Consider the following 18,910-nt stretch of genomic DNA (forward strand, 5'->3'; position numbering starts at 1 on the left):
TTGGTCAGACTGCAGCTGCTGCCCATATTTGGAGACTTTGCTGTGTCCCTTAAAGGCGCCTCTTCTAGAGAGCAAGCTTGAAGATTGCATCCTTGTCTGCCCTCCGGCTTGGCCCATCATTGCTGGGCCTTTCTGTCCTTGGAACAGCCCGAAATCCATTAACCTTTGAAAAAAGTCAGATTAGCATTGCAGATGAATAGAAGCCATGAAGACAGGCAGCCAAAGGGGGAGGATCTTCTTAAAGAGGGATGGCCAGCCACTCTGTGCTCCTTGGGGGAAGGGTTGTCATGCTTGCTGACAGTCTGATTCTGTAATAAAACCAGTGAGGTATAGCGATGTGGGCTTTGTCATTACGGAACATGGAATTCCCAGGGCATTTGGCATGCAGAATCCAAACCGATGTCACCTTTGCACATGACTACCATCTCATGCAACTATAAAGCAATTCAACTTCTTTATAAGTAGAAATGTGGGCAAACTTTTCACCACATCTTTGTAAAATTTGGTAGACCATTGGTAGCCAGATAAAAATTGCTTTTGGGCTGGATCTGGCCTGGGTGTTCTCTCTCCCTGCCCCCTGATAGTGTCCTGCAGGAGGATCTGCTGGACTGACTGTGGCCTGAAAGGGGGCCTGCCCTTCATCTGCATCAAGTCCCTGATGTGCCCTGTTCAGAATTGGAGCCACTGAGGGCACTGAGGTTGTCTCCCCATCTCAGTAGCCAAAGCAAAGTGCTTGGGGGATTTGTGCCTTTGAGGAAGCTGTGATGTGTTTGGGTCTTCCTTAGCAGCTGCAGAGGGAGAGGCTTGTGCTCAAAATAGAGTGAGAGCCCTCTAGGCCAGAGCTACTAGGTTGGTCACTGGGCAGGATGCTGGATGCTGATCTGGAGATGAGGAAAGCCTGGAGCTTAGAGGGGAGCATGATATAGCCATCTTCCAATACCTGAAGGGCTTCCAGGCAGAGGAGGGTAAAGGAGTTTCCTTTGCTGCCCAAAGGAGCAGAATTTGATTGAGTGTGCTGAGAGCACAAGCAAAAGAGTCCATTTCAGGTGAACATTAGGAGAAATGGATTGGCAGTAGGAGCTGTCCGGCCATGGAGCCTATAGAGAGTCTGGGCTCTCCTTTGCTTAGAGGCCTTCAGACAGAGAGGCTGGGTGGCCACTCTGTTATCTGCTGCAGATAGGGAGGGTGTACTAGCCTCGGTTTCTAGGCCCCTTTATTCTCAAAGATCAAATACGCTAGTTTGGCTTTTTTTTTTTTTAAATGAAAAACAGGAACTTGAGGAATCTTGAGATTTTACCACAGAAAGGGTGGTTTCCAAGCCTGCAACTTTATTGCCTGAAAAGATGCTGCTGCATCAGTGAGATTTTTCTGCCATCCTGCAGCCTTGCAAGTGAGCTTTGAAATAACTTGGGCAGAGTGGAATAACCCTTTGGCATCTCACTAGATCTGTTGTCTGTATTGCTAGATCAGACCTGGCAAAAGAGGGTGCCTTGACCCGTGCCTTGGGTGCTCTGACCTTATCACAGGTATAAGATGGAGGCTGCTGTCCAGCTGCTGCTATGAGAGGCAGTAGTTGCTCCAAACCAGCCTTTGAGTTGGTTGGTCTTGCATGTGACTGGCCCCCATTTTGCGCCTCACTCAGAGAGAGGCACTGCTCCTTTTGACCTTGGATGCAATCTCTCTCCTTCCCCCTTTACTTGGTTCTTGCTGTAAAGTTGAGCTGTGATTATGCAACTTGCTGTTTCCCTGGAGGCATCAAGAGCCTTGAAGTTCTTTAGATTCCAAGAAACTCGGAGCAATTTGGGCGGGTGTTTTCCATCTGGTTCCATTCAGTCTCTCCTTCTCCCCCCCCCCACCCCTTCTGTGCCCCTTTACTGCCCGAGGGAAGGTTTGTTAAGTGAACTCTCAGAAAAAGGAAAGGAAGGAGAATCCTTTGTGCTGGGGCCACAAGTGGCTCTTTAAAGAGCATGTTTAAACTTGTGGGTTTCGTGGCTGGTGAGGCTCACAGCCTGTAGGGATGCATAAAGGAATTATGTGGAGCCCAAAAGGTACAGACTTGGGTAGGGTATGACTGAGGCCAGATCACTCTGCATGTTGGAGTCTTTGTCAGAACAGCTGGGATGGGGGTTAGTCATGTAAGAACATAGCGTGAAGCTGGAAGGGCAGGTCTTGGGAAGCAAGGCTGAAATAACTGGATGTATTTAGCCTGCACTGGGTGCTGTCTCGTGCCAGATTAGAACATTGGTCCATCTCGCTTTGTTGTTGTGTACACTGACTGGCAGCAAAGGCTTTCCACGGTTTCAGATGGAAGCCTTACCTAGCCCATTCTGGAGATGCTGCCAGGGATTGAACCTGAGACCTTTTGGGACCATGGAGCTAGAGCCCTTACCTAAAGAAGCCTGATTATCAGAGCCTGAACCATGAAGCCTTTCCTTGGCAGATAAGAGATGTCTTTCCAGGGCAGGTAGTTGTAAGCCAGTGGGCCACATCTGTGACTGGTAGTGGTCCTGCTCTTCGCCTATGCCCTGGTGGGGGAAAGCTTCAGCTGTTTTCCTCAAAACCTGTCTTGAGTGAAAGAGAAAATACGTCTGTGCATGTGGATTTGACACAGGGTTGAACTATTTCTTGCCACCTTCCTCTTCCCGCTACAGCAGCATGTCAACCTGGGCCTCATGTCGCTCCATTCCTGACTGGTCCACTAAGTCCCTCTGCACCTTTACTGAAATTGCTGATCTTCCAACAAAAACATGTAACTTGTCACTAAGATCAGACTCCATATCTGAAGACTGGAAAATGGCTAATATGACAACAATTTTTGGAGAGATCCACGTGGCATTCTGGAAATTACTAGGCCAGTTAGCTTAATGTTTCTTCCGGAAGACTGGTAGAAAGTGTTATTAAAGATAAAATAAGCAAGCATATAGAAGAATAAGCCTTTGCTGAAGCAGAACCAGCATGGCTTCTGCAAGGGTGAGCCCTGCCTCATTAACACATTTGAATTATTTTGAGAGTGCCAATAAGCATATAGATTAAGATGACCCAGTCAAAATAGTATGCATAGACTTTCAAAGTCTCATGAATGAAGACTCATGAGAAAGCTTAGTGGTCACGAAGTGAGAAGTGAGGTTCTTTTGCGAATCAGAAACCAGCTAAGAAGCAGGAAGCAGAGAGCAGGAATAAATGAACAGTTCTTCCATTGGAGGAATGAACTGATTGTGACTGACCAGGAACAAGAGCTTGGGATCATAGTGGATAGCCCAGTGTGAGGCAGCTGTGAAAATGGCAAATTCCATGCCAAGGATCATTAGGAAAGGAATAAAAATTGAAATTGCTTTTATATCACCATTATACAAATTTATAGTGTGGCTGCACTTTGAATACTGTGCACTGTTCTGGTCACCTCACCTCAAAAAGAAGTTGTGGAATTGGAAAAGATTCAGAAAAGGGCAACCAGAATGATCATGGGGATGGAGCAACTTTGATATGAGGAAAGGTCACAGCCGTTAGGACTTTTTAGTTTAGAGAAAATGCAAGTAAAAAGTGACATGCTAGAAGTTTATAAAATGATGCATGGCATGGAGAAAAAGGATAGAAAAAGGTTTTTCTCCCTCTCTATGTCACTAGAATTTATATATCACTTAATCATTAGGGTTTCTAAGCAGTGGAGTAAAAGAGAGAATGAAACAATAAAAATCCCTAATAAAACTGATCCGTATACCTTAAAATGACTGCTTGGTTGACCTCTATTTGAAAAGTTGTTTGGCAAAGGTAGTTCTGGTGTTTTGTACTGATGACTCACCATATGAGCAGGTCATCTCTCATCTGGTCCACTTATGGTCTCATCACCACTGGTTGGTAAATAGTCATTGTCTTCTAGGAAATGGACAAATTGATTACTTTCTGCCTCCTCAGGTACTTAAAATAATAATTTATTTCACGATGTACTAACTAGCTGAAGTTGAATGTGCTGGTTGCTTTGACTGGCTTCTTTGAAAGGCTTGCATCATGGTGCTTGACTATTTGCACAGTTCTTTCCCAGGCAGTTGGGTGCGGTGGAATAGCACTGGGAGGCCAGTCAGGCTTCCTGGTGGCAGAATGGAATGAATGGGTCAGCTAGCCCAGTGAAGAAGGGATCAGAGAAGCCTGTTTCTTCTCTTTTGCCTCTCCTAGGCCCAAAATGCTGCTTGGCAAGTTTACAGCCTCGACTGCCACTCCCAGCCCCAGCCCCAGCCCGCTGTTCCTTACAGAGACTTCCAAGCTTGTTGCTGTTATCACATGTCTTTGGCAAAGCCACAGCACTGGCCACTGCATAAAATACAAGGCTTGCTATATGGTAACAATGGGGCATGTGGTGTCCTTCGTTTTATTTCTAGGGCAAAATATGGCCTTGTACCTTTTCACGTTCCTGGGTCTGTGCTTGGCAGGCTCAGCAGATTAGACAAGTAGAACCACCTCATTCTACCCAGCAGGTGTTGCTGCGGCACCTTTCTAGAAAAACCTCTTCCATCACCATTGGCCTTGCTTGGTCTGTTCTCTGTAGTGCTTCAGTCAGTCATGACACTTGCCTTCATTTCTCCCCCCAGATTTGAAGCTTCATCTCCAGAGCACAGACTATGGGAATTTCCTTGCAAACGAAGCCTCTCCCCTCACTGTGTCTGTCATTGATGACAAGCTGAAGGAGAAGATGGTGGTGGAGTTCCGCCACATGAGAAATCACGCCTATGAACCTTTGGCCAGCTTCCTGGACTTCATCACGTAAGAGCCAGCAGCGGGCACATGCAATGGGGCAAAGTGTTGGTTCCCTTGAGAAGCTGTAGTGTTTGTCCCTACATCTGTGTGACTTCTGTGGTCTTTCCTGCCAAGCAATCTGACCCGACCAGCTTGGCTTAAAAAATGTTTTATGAGCAGTGATCCTGGACAGTGTAGTCCATGCTCTGGGAACTGAGGCTAGATTATTGCTGTGTACTCTAACTGGGGCTGCCTTTGAAGATGGCTCAACAGGTCCAAAACACAGCAATCAGATTAATGATTGGAGTTCTATTTGCAGTTCACATCACCCCCCATTTAAAACAGCTGCATTGGTTGCTAGTTTATTCCTGGTCCAATTCAGAGTGCCCATGAGAGTATTTAAAGCCCTAAGCAACTAAGGCCCCTAATACCTGAAGGGCTGTCTTTTTCCCTCGTAGCCAATGAAGTTAATCCGAGGTGCCGTTATGGCTAATTGAAACTCTTGGTTGCTATGATTGGCAGAGGATGCCTTCTGATAGTACTCCAGATAGTTCTGGTGCCCTTGGAAGTTCAAGGAGTGGTGACCTCAATGGGGACCTTCTCTGTTTCAGTCCTTAAGCTGTGAAATCCGCCCCCCCCCCCCAGGTGTGTGGCACCTTCATTGCTTACCTTTCCTCATATGCTCAAGAAACACCTCCTTACCCTGGCCTTTGACACCTGACATGTTTCTTAGCATCCACCATATTATTCTGATAGTGAATTATTTTAACTGAATTTAATACCGTATTTTTGTATTGTTGTAACTGCCCTCGGACTTCATGGTGAAGGTCAGGTTAATAATAATAATAATAATAATAATAATAATAATAATGCAGCAACCCTTTAGCTTCACTTTAGATTTTGTAGGGAAGCTACTTCAAGGTGGAAGAGGGTCCTTCACAGCTGGTTTTCCTTCTGAGGGATTGACAGGATCATTGCTTTCTACTTGCCATTCTATGAGCCTGGCTAGCATTTGTGATTAATCTCACACCTTGTTGGGTTTCTTAATGAGTCATGATCCAAAAGAGATGTTTTGACCAATGACAGATGCCTGTGGAGGGAGGGAAAAGAGCCTATAGTGCATGCTCCATAGATGGAGGAGACAGAAGCTTTTTCATCACCTAGGTGGCCTTGCGGAGGCAGCTTTGATGCTGAAAAATTGAAAAGGGTATTGAAGCACACCAAGAGCCACATGTAGCAGGATCAAAAGAGCCAGCTGGCAAGTGGCCCTGGTGGCTTTGTTTTCTAAGGAGTCCAGTCTGCCTGGGCAAATGCCCAGAAAGAGCTTGCTGAATTGGCCAAAGGCTCTTCAGGGTAGGCAGAGAGAAAGAAGAAGATGGCTGGGTGAAATATACAACTTAGCCAGGGAAAGGGATAGAGAGTTTGAGGGAACTTGCTTTTCTTCTGCTTCTCCTTGGATCTTGATTTGGGGAAATTCTTGTTCTGAGGTATTTGCAAGGTATTGTGGTCTGTGGCCTACCAGTGAGGTTCACTTGCCATTGGAGGTTTATGGAATTAAAAGTAGAATATAGCAAAGTACAACATAAGAAGCAATAAAAATACAATTAAAAATCAGGCAGGCAGAAGAATCATTGCATAGTTTGCCAAGACCCACAGCAATTTTCAAGTGGTCCATGGTGGGGAAACATTTGGGAGTCACTGCTTTAAAGTGTTTTACAGGTGGATAGTTCAAGGCTGGAAATGTGAGAAGATCCAGTGTCTGCTCTTAAGGCTAGACCAAAAAAAATCCTTAAACCTGAGCCTGGTCTCAGCATCTCTGAAGAAAACTGGAGCTCATCTCTGTGGAAGCTTGGAAACATTGCCTGTTCTGTCTAGAAGTCTGGTCCTGATGCTCTCGCTCCTGCCTTGGGCATGGCAAAGAAGCGGAGATCCTTTCCTGGGCCTCTTGGTGTGAGTGATTGTGCACTCTAGCTTCAGAACACGGTCTGCTTGTTGGCTTCCGCTGCAGGATTTGGCTGAGTGCTCTGACTCTTGAGTGCTTCTGGTGCAGTCTTGATCCATCCAGTTTTTTAATTACCAGCGGGGATTATAAGAGCTTGCTCCTAGGAGATGGTGCCTTGTTTGGAATCCTTTTTTATGGTGGCTTTGCCTTGAAAGACCTAGTAAAACAAATGTCAGTCAGATAAAAGTTTTTTTATGGCTTCCTGAGGAGATGGAGAACATGCAAGCCTCCCATGCTGAAGTAGTCCCCCCCCCGTCTCTGTTGATCTTGACTAGAGAGAGGCCAGTGTGCCTCTGCCAAAGACCTTGGTCTGTCCTCTGGGTGGGGCTCTTTGGCCCAGCAGGGCATGTCATTTCAGGCGGTCAAACTTAATTTCTTCAAATTTCTTCAGTGAAAAACATGCTTTGCAGCTTGAGGAATTCCAATCTGCTATTTTTCTGATTGGACAACATTTAGCCTGGTAAGTCTACTTTTGATGAAGAAGCACATAAACTGCTTTTGGAAAACCAAAGTCTTTTAATTTTACCTTCAGGTAATGCTAAATAATAACAAGTAATAATGATAATAATATTAACATGTAATATAACTGCAAGTACTTGGCAATCATTTTTTAATGATTTCTATGCAATTGTACAGACATTTTGCTTGCCAAACAAAACTATATTAATTTAACCAAAATATATTTTGAACTCCCAAGTTATGTTACAACTTTTTAGCACCCCTAATTTTTGGAATTTGAAAGTTGAAAAAGTCAACACACCCTATAAAATGGTCCAAGATTGCAGCATTCAGCAGCAGAGCATCTCCTGCACTGCTGTACCAGGCAGTGGCGTAGCGTGGGTTGTCAGCACCTGGGGCAAGGCAAGTAATTTGTGCCCCCTAACCCGTGGATTTGCGCCCCCTAACCCCCAGATGTTGCGCCCGGTGCGGCCGGCCCCCCTGCACCCCCACGCTACGCCACTGGTACCAGGGGACATCTAAGCCAGTGGTGTGGCATTTCTGTGCCTGCAACAAAGGCTGCTGTGGGATACTGCCGCCACCTCCTCCTCCCCTTTGGCAGTGGCAGGGCAGTTTTCTGCAGGCAGCAGTACTAGGTATAGGAGTGGAGGCTATTTAAAGCATTGTAGCAGCAGCACCCCTTTAAGGGCACACGGTGCTCTGCCTGCCCCTCTTTGCTGCAGCAGATATTTCCAACCATGAGGACTTCACTGCTTAGAAATAAAAAGCAAGGGGAAAAGATTCTCATGGAGCCTAATAGATGGAGGGAAGATTCTGCCCTTCTGCTCCTCCGTCTCTCTTAAATAGGGGATCAGGGACTGCGTTTGGACTGCACCACTTCAGCTTGCAAGGGGGGTTCATTTTACTGAATTTCCATGCAAGGAATTCATTTTGCATAGGGAAGGACCATATCTATGAACAAGAGCGCTGAAGCTGCATCAGGCCAAAGGGTGGCTATCTAATTCAGCCTCCTGCTCTCACAGTGGCCAGGCAGAAGTCCCAAGGGAAAGCCTGCAAGTAGGATGTGAGCACATCAGCAACACTTTCTCGCCTTGCAATAGAGCATAGCCACCTTGGCTAGTAACCATTCACAGAGGATGAGGCTCACCCAGTTTCAAAGCTGTCCATGTTGGTGGCAAACAAACCATATCTTGTGGGAAAAGATGCACATCCTGTGGCTGGGTTGGCAATCAAAGAGCTCCTGCCTCCAAGAGTAACCTGCAAGCTGCTCCATGTTTTGCTCATGGTGCAAAGCTGGTCAGGGCCTCTCTATGGGGCTTTCTGTGTTGGCTGTGGCTGAGCCTTGCCATGCTCTCTTACCAGTGGAAGCACTGCTGGCTCCTGCCACCTGGGCAGCTGGCCATGTTGCACAACACTGTGCAAAAGGGAACACCTCCCTGCAACTATTGGTTCTTCTCCTCAATGCAAACTGGCTGCCGGCCACCTCCCAGCACTCCCAAGCTCCTGGCAGTTTTGCTGAAAGGGTTGTTTGAGGCATGTTGCAAGGAAGGAGAAGGAATTAAGTGTACCTGCAGGATGGAAACCACTTCCTGAATCTGGCCAGGGTGTTTTGACTTGTGGGCTGGGACGATTTCCCAGCTTCCCTCTTATCATCCCTTGTTCTCAGTGATCCAAGGGGAAGGAGCAGCTGCCTCAGTTTGCTTTCCTTGCTGCCTTTGATCGTTCTGCTTTGGTCAGCTGACTCCACGCCATCGTTCAGCAGCAGGCCTGCTCCATTTGTGCTGGAGGCATTTGTAAGGCGATGGGCTATGTGGCTGCAGTGGCCCTGCTTTGAGAAACACTTTGATGTTCCTGTTTGGGAATGTTCTGCTCTGTGTGCTGGAGGCAGGCCTCGCTGAGCTTTATTAGTGCCAGACCCAAGGGCCACTTAAATCTACTTGAAGGGCTTCAGGCTTGTGTCCTAATGAATTGCGGCCTCTTTGTCTGATTTGCGTTTGCCAGAAGGATCTCGGGGTTTTAGTACACCACAAACCAAGCATGAGCTAGCAGAGCAACACAGCAGGAAGAAAGTGACAAAGGCTATTTACTACAAAAAAAAACTGTAAACAGATAAGAACATTGGCAGGATTATTGTAATAACCTGCAGTTTTACAAGAGTACAGTGGTACCTTGAGTTACAAACGCCTCAGGTTATAAACTCCGCTAACCTGGAAGAGTTACCTCAAGTTGAGAACTTTGCCCCAGGATGAGAACAGAAATCATGTGCTGTTGGCGCGGCGGCAACAAGAGGCCCCATTAGCGAAAGCACGCCTCTAGTTAAGAACAGTTTCAGGTTAAGAATGGACCTCTGGAGCAAATTAAGTTTGTAACTAGAGGTACCACTGTATATATTTAAAGTAGATGAATAAATGAACAAATTAAGTTAATTTGGATATGCAGAAAATATTAAAAATAAATTTAAGGAACCACAGAAAGAGGGGGAAGAAAGTCAAGTATATATATATATATATATATATATATATATATATATATATATATAGCAACAAAGCCTAGGAGTACTAGAACCACTCTCCTCCATTCTCCTTCAGCCATACCCCCCCCCCACCAACCTGGACCACTTTCCCTCTTGGGTGCTGCCTTTTTAGAAGGAGAGCAACAAACTCGTGAAGGGTGACAAAGATGGAGAGGAACTTGTAGGAAGTCCTATGAGGAAGAAAGGCTGGCATATTCGTGTATGTTTAGTCCAGAGAAGACGTGGCACAACAGCCACCTTCAAATATTTTAGAGAGATGCCATATGGATGATGGAGTAGGTTTGACGTCTGTTGCTGCAGCAGCTGGGGCCAAACGGAACAGTGGCATGAAAGAGAATTTTGGCTAAACAGCTGTTTTGGCAGTGGGGGGGGGGGAGGCTGCCTGGGACAGAAGGGCACAGGCTCCGTTTCCTTAGAGCCTGGATGGCCACCAGTGAAGGGTTCTGATGAAGTAGATGGCCTCTGAGGTTCCTTTCCAACTCTGATAATAGGATTTGCAATACCTGATTTCATTATTGGACCAATAGTGTATGTGAAATCGCTTGCAAACTGCTCTTGAATTTGCAGATGAAAAGGAATTAAACAGGTGCAGGCAGCCCCCTTTTGCAATACCCGTGTCTTCAGTCTGCCGTTTTGCCTCCCACCCCACCTCTAGCCATGAAGCCTCAGTGAAGTCTACTTCAGTGAAGGCAAAGAGTTCATATTCCCCACTTGGCTGGTCATAGCAGTTGTCTTTTTTACTTCCTTTCAGGTACAGCTACATGATTGACAACGTAATCCTCCTGATCACTGGGACACTGCATCAACGCTCCATTGCTGAGCTGGTGCCCAAATGCCACCCCCTGGGGAGTTTTGAGCAGATGGAGGCGGTGAACATTGCCCAAACCCCCGCCGAACTGTACAACGCCATTTTGGTCGACACACCCCTAGGTGAGGAAGAGTTTGCGGTTTCAGGGGCTTAAAGGGAGACCCAAAATTATTGGGGGTTCTTGACATGAAGGGTTCCTGTAGTGGTGTTGTAACACACAATATGAGCCATTGTCTACAGTTTGGTAACTGCAGGAAATCCTTCTGGGCTCTTTGACTGACTGACTTGAAAGCTCAATGTGAAAATCACTGACTCCTTACCTTTGAGGGCAAGTGGAAGAGGAGGAGGATCTTCTCCTGATTTGCCTTGACCACACAGAACTTGAAACTCTGCTGGCCAGGGAGTCTGGGTGGGAGGTGGCTCTCCTTCCCTAGCCCTTCAGCTGGGCTCACCCTTCTCCCTTCCTTACAGCTGCCTTTTTCCAAGACTGCATATCTGAGCAGGACCTTGATGAAATGAACATTGAAATTATCCGGAACACACTTTATAAGGTAAGCACTCAAAGAGAGTGAAGTCAGTTGCTACTTTCCTCAAATAAGAACCTTGTAAATTGATGCTGATTGTCTGAGGCCATTAAATGCATTTTTGGAGTTTGCTTGCTTCAGATGCTTTCCATGCATGCAATTGAATATTGCTGTTTGGTTTTAATTCTATTATATCTAAGGTTATTGATAATTATATTCAGGGGATGACGACTTTGGTTTTAATTCTGTGTGTTTTTGCCATGAGATTTTCAGATGAAGGGCAAATTATGAGCATGGTAATTAATAAATAAATGCCAGGCCAATTGGCTGTTGCTGCTGAGCCAAGAGCCACTTGCAGCTGCCCTTGCTGACAGAAAGGTCTGTTTGTCCCACCCAAGGCCCCTCCCTCTCAGTGCTTCCTTCTGCCTAGCAGGACTTGGTGGGGGTGGTGGGGGTCTCCAAGCCCCCCAAGTTAATGAGTCACTGAGCTTTGGTGCATGCCAAGCTGTTTCTGAATTAGTGATTATCCTTCCTGTAGGATTTTAGTACAGCACTGTCACTGCCCTGACACAATCACTAACACGGTTGGCTGGAGCCAGGTGGGGTGGAGGGGAATGGTTGGCACCTAACCTCAGGGTGTGTCCCTGCTGGGCTGTGAGCAGCCTGCCTGCCACAGCTCTTCCGGCTGGCACCGGCTGGTTTGAGGTGGATCAGTCTGCTCCGCAGTCAGAAGGTTTGTTCTTGGTGTGTAAATGTTTGGGGGGGGGGCAGTGATGCTGCTGTGGTTGCGTGACTATCGCTCCATCTCACATGCCTGGCAACAGAGGGTGCCTGGATTGCAGCTGCCCTCCTAGATCCCACTGGTCCTAACTAGCTACAGGTAGATCCATGTCTGCAGGGGGAGAGCCAAGGATTACATGAGACACCCAGAGTGTTAAAGGGCAGGTGAGGAAAAGGATGTTTGCAGAGAGCTGCTATCCAAGCAAGCAAAGAGGTTGTGTTGACTGCTGGGCTCCTGCTTGGGACCTTACACACAGCAGAGAGTCCTGGCTGTCATGCATTGACACAAGGATGGGTAGTGAACCCCGCCAAGAGGCTGTCTGAGGTTCGCATTGCCGGCGCAGCCAGGGGTGTTGGGAGCTGGATTCTAGCAATGTCTGGGCACCTGTCACTCACCCACAAAGGGTCCCTGTCTCTACACCAAGAGACACGGAGTGGAATTTGGGTGCTGGTCAGGCCCCCCTGGAATCCTGTGTCCAATTCAGGGCACCTCAGTTTTAGAAGGACATGACTGACTTTTATTCATATTTCTACTCTGTCCTTCACCATGCTAAATACACAACAAATTAAAACAACATATAATGCGGACTTCCGGAGGCGGCGCGAAACCGTGATGGCGGACCTCTTCGAGCTCTGAAGAGGGGCACCGCAGAAAAGGGTTGTTCGCGACGGCGCAGCGGCAACCCATCAAGATAAACCACGGGCAGAGTGAGTCCGTGGCCGTGGGACCCGGCGGGCACCTGGAGCGACCCCGAAATCACAAAAGGAACCCCGTAAGGGGCTCCGGAGTGAAGGAGGGGGAGCGGTGCTGTGGGTTCATCGCTCTTTCTGCGGAGGCGAAGCCGCGCGGCTGTCACGGATGAGCGCTGACCTTTCTTCCAAGAAACATCGGGCTGAAACATCAAACCCGTGAGTAAGGACCCAAGATCCTACAAATTAATTTGGAAAATTTGGCTAAAAACGGGAGACGAGAAAGAGGAAGTCCGTCTTCCGGCACTGCCTTCAAGATCAAAGCAGACGGTCTAAAGAGCGGAAAGCGCTGTGAACAGGGAAGCTTTAAAGCTTTAAACTGGGACTTTCGTGCACACTTGAATTTTCCTTTTAAAGAATAAATACAGCATAAATTTGACCTGGAGCGGTCCCCCAAGGGGCAAGGGAAGATTCTAACCCCAAATTCCCGGGTGGCCGGGTAAAGTTGTTTAAACTGCGGAACTGTTGCAAACTTCCAGATACTTTTGTAACTGGAGAGTGTAATTTTGAGCTTACTTAGCTGAAGTGGATACAATTGCAGGCACCTTGCTGGAACTTTGTTACATGTTTAAAAGTGCCCTGCAGGACTTTTTTCTTAGTGTGCTGGAACTAATTTGCCTTTAAAATTGTTTTTAAAGTTGGAACAAAGGGACTTTAATGGCGGAAAAGTTATCTTCTTCTTACTAAAACTTTGGTGGCACTCCCCCTAGAGGACATTGGGAATATAGAGGCCTGGGAAAAGTTTTTCTGTTTATCTTCTCTCAATAGACTGTTTTTAATTTTGGGCTTGCCTTTCCCATGGGACTACAACATTTGACCTTGAACATTGACTGATGAGTGGCACAGGAAAGACAAGAGCAGCCAAAGCTAAAGAAGCTAAGGAGAAAGAGAAAGCAAAAAAGCAAGCACAGCTTTTGCAAACAACTTTAACTCAGGGACGTAGATTATCAGTTCCAGCTGTGCTTGCGACACAAAAAGTAGAAACCGAAAAGCCTGAAAGATCTGAAGAGGAAGATATGGCAGCAGGAGGAGCTGAGGGAATACTGAAACAAGTTTTGGAACAATTGTCAGCAATAAATCAAAAAATTGATAACCAATCAATAAAAATTGATCAAGCAACATCCTCGATCCAGAAATTGACAGATCAGGTTTCCCAACATAACCTAGCAATTGAAAAATTGCAAGGAGCAACAGAAGAGAATCGTAAACTGGCAGGGGAAGCCGCTCAAATTGCAACATCAGCTAAAAAAGAAGTCGAGGAAGTTAAAGCGGAAGTCAAGCCTCTCCATAAACAGATAGGGGACCAACAAACCTATCTCTCGTTGGTGGAATTGAAAAATCGCGAGACCAACCTCAGGCTAAGGGCAGTCCCAGAAATTGAACAAGAAGATCTGATTGGACTTTTGACAACAGAGTTTACAAAGTTCTGGGACTTAAAAGAAGAAAGTGATTTCAAAATTGTATCGGCTTTTCGGTTGGGAAGATTAGTAAGAAAAGACAGGTCCAGAGACTGCTTAATAGCTTTGAGATCAAGGGAAGAGAGAGACAAAATACTAGGCCTACATTTCAAAAACTCAATTGTGATACAAGAGAAAAGGGTGGAAATTTACCGAGATATTCCTAAACAGTTATTGGACTTGAGAGCCACCTATTCAGAATTGGCTAAGTTGCTGAGACTCAACACAATTCCTTATAGGTGGGAGTTCCCACAAGGGCTATCATTTACTTACAAACAGAAGAAGGTTAAAATAAGATCACCAGAGGACCTACAAAAGTTCCTGCACGACCACGGAGAAGATCTCCAAAAAGAAGCAGCAGCTAATTGGCCTATACTCAACCCAGGTGGAGCAACACCTGCACCTTCGGAACCAGAGGAGAAAGAAGACACACCGCTCTAGGTGTGGCAGAATAGTTCAGGATGTCTCTGCGGCTACTCAGTTGGAATATAAATGGCGGAAATTCCCCGGAGAAAAGAAGGAGGTTATTTCACATATTGAAGAAAGAACAATTGGACATTATTTGCTTACAAGAAACCCATGTGACCAGGCTCCACAGGAAGGTTTTGGTTAATAAAAGACTAGGCCAAGAATTTATTTCGTCTGACAAAGTAAAGAAAAGAGGAGTGGTGATTTATGCCAAGGAGAGCCTGACACCTAAATTTTTATTTAAGGATGAACAAGGAAGAATTTTGGCAATTGAAATTCAAACCCAAGGAGAAAAAATATTGATATTAGGAATTTATGCCCCAAATGACGGGAAATTAGAATTTTTCAAGAAGCTGCATGAGACGCTGCTGGACTATCTGGATTATGCTAACATCATAATGATGGGAGATATGAATGGAGTGGTGTCTACACATATGGATAAGTCTTACAACCAGAACTTAACATCAGACGGCAGACTGCCTAAAACTTTTTTCGAATTGACTGACAATCTGGATTTGATCGACATATGGAGGACAAAGAACCCCCTAGGTAAAGAAGGAACTTTTTTCTCTGAGGCCCACCTGTCCTGGTCAAGGATCGACCAAATCTGGACTTCCAGGGGGCTGGCACCTAAGACTAAAAAGGTGGAAATCTGCCCAAAAACATGCTCCGACCACAACGCCTTGAAAATAGAACTTAGATTAACTCAACCCGGTTCCTTCAGATGGAGAATGAATGACACACTACTAAGAGATCAAGAGATTGTGAAAAAGGCCCAAAAAACATTAAAGGATTATTTTGAGATAAATCTGAATACTACAGTTGAAAAAAGAACGATTTGGGATGCAAGCAAAGCTGTTATGAGAGGGTTTCTGATACAACAGAATATAATTAAGAAAAAACTCTGGAAAGGAAAGAAGGACAAAATACTGGAGAAAATACACCAAGGAGAGAAAAAACTGAGAACCAAACCAAAGTCCAAGGAGGTGCTGAGAGAAATTAAATTCCACCAAGCAGAATACTCAAAATTGATCAATCAGGAGATTGAATGGAAAATAAAACAGATGAAGCAAAGATCCTTTGAATCAGCAAATAAATGTGGAAAGCTGCTAGCTTGGCAGCTGAAAAAAAGACAAAAGCTAAATACGATAACAAATCTAGAGATTGATGGAAGGATAGTACAGAAACCAGAAGAAATTAGGAAGTGTTTCCACAGATACTTCAAAGAACTGTATGCACAGGGGCCCCAGAAAGAATCAGAGATAGATCAATTTTTAAAGATAAATGGACTATCAAAAATAACTCAAGATAAAAGATCAATCTTGAACTCTACAATAACCTCACAGGAAATTGAAGGTGCCATTCAGAACATGCAACTAGGCAAATCTCCAGGCCCGGATGGGCTTACCTCCAAATATTATAAGGTTCTGAAGGATTATTTGATACAACCTTTGTTGGAGGTATGCAACCAGATCATGGATGGGAAGAGGGCACCAGAAACGTGGAAAGAAGCCTTCATCACATTGATACCTAAGTCAGAATCTGAAAAGACTCAGCTTAAAAACTACCGTCCTATCTCACTCCTAAATGTGGATTACAAAATATTTGCAGACATTTTGGCAAATAGACTTAAAAAAGTTTTAAATGAAGTAATTCATAAAGACCAAGCAGGCTTTCTCCCTGGTAGACATTTATATGAGAACACTAGAAACATCATTGACATTTTAGAACTTTTGCAGACTAACAGGAACACAAGGGCGGTGTTAATTTTTATTGATGCGGAGAAAGCTTTTGACAACATATCTTGGATGTTTATGAAGAAGAACTTGGAAGGGATGGGAGTAGGACGGGGGTTTGAGAATGGATTACATGCAATCTATTCAGAACAAAAAGCTAAATTAATAGTGAACAATGTGGTGACGGAGGAATTTAAAATTGAAAAAGGGACACGACAAGGGTGCCCTCTATCCCCTCTGTTATTTATTTCAGTCCTGGAGGTGCTACTGAATATGATCAGAGAGGACCGGTTGGTACAAGGGATAGAGGTCGGAGTGAAACAATATAAACTGAAAGCTTTTGCGGATGACCTAGTTTTGACACTGCAGGAGCCAGAATCCAGTACAAAAAAAGTTCTTGAACTTATATCTGAATTTGGTCGGGTGGCGGGATTTAGGTTGAATAAACAAAAAACTAAGGTTCTGACCAAAAATTTAACAATTACAGAAATAGAGGGGTTTCAGAGAGAAACAGAGCTGAATGTGGTTAAAAAAGTGAAATACCTTGGGATCTATTTGTCCTCCAAAAATTTGAATTTATTTAAGGATAATTATGAGAAATGTTGGTTGGAAGTTAAAAAGGATTTAGAAATTTGGTCAAGATTGAAACTTTCCTTGTTGGGAAGAATCGCAGCTATAAAAATGAATGTGTTGCCGAAAATGTTATTTTTGTTTCAAACCTTACAGATCGTGGACAGAGTGGATTGCTTTGGAAAATGGCAGAAGGATATATCTAGATTTATCTGGCAGGGCAAAAAGCCCCGAATAAAGTTCAAAATATTAACAGATTCAAAAGAAAGAGGGGGGTTTGCCCTGCCGGACCTGAGGTTGTACTATGAAGCTGCAGCCTTCTGCTGGTTGAAAGATTGGTTCTTGTTGGAAAACACTGATGTCCTAGATCTGGAAGGTTTTAATAATGCTTTTGGTTGGCACGCATACTTATGGTACGACAAGGTTAAAGCACATAAATTGTTTAAAAGCCACATTGTCAGAAAAGCAATTTTTGCAGTCTGGATGAAATATAAAGACTTACTAGAGAGTAAAACTCCGAGGTGGTTATCACCAGTGGAGGCCAAGGCCCGAAAAAGACCCAATATGGAGGCCTACTGGCCGAAATATTGGGAACTAACTGAAAAAATTGGAGACAATTGGAAGTTGCAGAGCCAGGATAAACTAAAAAATAAGGTGCGAGATTGGCTACATTATGCTCAAATTCAAGAGGTTTTCAAAATGGATAAAAAAGTTGGTTTCCAGGTGGAAAAGTCGAAACTAGAGACAGAATTGTTAGAACCAAAGACAAAGCTGTTATCTAGAATGTATAACTTGCTGCTTATGTGGAATTTACAGGATGAGACAGTTAAATCTGCTATGATTAAATGGGCACAGGATGTTGGACACAACATTATGTTTGAAGACTGGGAAAGGTTATGGAACACCGGAATGAAATTCACGGCAAGTACTGCCTTGAAGGAAAACATTATGAAAATGATATACCGGTGGTACATGACCCCAGTCAAGTTAGCTAAGATACATCACCTGTCTGACAATAAATGTTGGAAGTGTAAGGAAGCAGAGGGGACTTTCTTTCACCTCTGGTGGACATGCCCAAAGGTTAAGGCTTTCTGGGAAATGATTTATAATGAGTTGAAAAAGGTATTTAGGTATACCTTTCCCAAGAAACCAGAGGCCTTCCTGTTGGGCATGGTGGACCAGAAAGTGTTAAAGAAGGACAGAGCTTTGTTTATGTATGCTAGTACAGCAGCAAGAATACTCATTGCAAAGAACTGGAAGACACAAGATTTACCCACGCTGGAGGAATGGCAGACGCAGTTGATGGACTACATGGAGATAGCTGAACTGACCGGCAGAATCCGAGATTTGGATGTAGAAACAATTGAGGCGGACTGGAAAAAGTTTAAAGACTACTTGCAAAAGTATTACAAACTGTATGAATCTTAAGATTGTGCATGATTTGGAAAGGATACGCTTTAGCAATCATGATTAAGTAAATAGTAAATCAAGTGATAAAAGAGAAAAGGAGATAATATGAATTGAACATGTTACGTTTATTTTAAAGGTATAAAAATTGTGATATAATATATTGAATTTAGATACATAACATGTAAAAGTTACAATAAGGTAGGACATAAGGTAATAAATTGCTGACAAGGTTAATATAAAGAACGCAGAATCGGAAGGGGTGGGGAAGTCCAAGTTGGGATTTATTTTTGTTTTGATTTTTATTGGTTTGTTATAAAAAAAAAAAAAAAAAAAAAATGGTTTCTTGTAAACTCCTCATTTGCTTGCAATGTACAAAATTTGGAAAGAAACGCAATAAAAAATACTAATAAAAAAAAAAAAAACAACATATAATGCAAAGCTTCAGTTAAACAGCTGTTGGAAATAATACCTCTAAAAATGGTGGAACATCCCCTTCTTTATCCTCCACCCTCAAAGAAGGACCTCCTGGGCAACACAAGGCACTTCATATAAATAAATCATAGAACCATGGAATTGCAGAGTTGGAAGGGACCACAAGGGTCATCTAGTTCAACCCTCTGCAGTGCAGGAATGTTTTGTCCATAATCCTGAGGTTGAGTCTTGTGCTCTACCAACTGGACTGGTC

At 44.4% G+C, this 18,910-nt stretch overlaps 1 protein-coding gene across 1 annotated transcript in view; it reads left to right on the forward strand.

Annotated features, from left to right (window-relative positions):
- ATP6V0D1 (ATPase H+ transporting V0 subunit d1) overlaps positions 1-18,910 on the forward strand; it is a 32,972-nt gene that overhangs the window by 9,037 nt on the left and 5,025 nt on the right. The window contains exons 2-4 of the mRNA XM_083628309.1: positions 4,584-4,755; positions 10,474-10,652; positions 11,002-11,081. Coding sequence (XP_083484435.1) covers positions 4,584-4,755; positions 10,474-10,652; positions 11,002-11,081 — 431 coding nt within the window. The remainder of the gene's footprint in view (positions 1-4,583; positions 4,756-10,473; positions 10,653-11,001; positions 11,082-18,910) is intronic.

This window comes from Podarcis filfolensis (genome assembly GCF_964270895.1).
Source record: "Podarcis filfolensis genome assembly, chromosome: 8".
NCBI classification, from domain to species: Eukaryota; Metazoa; Chordata; class Lepidosauria; order Squamata; family Lacertidae; genus Podarcis; species Podarcis filfolensis.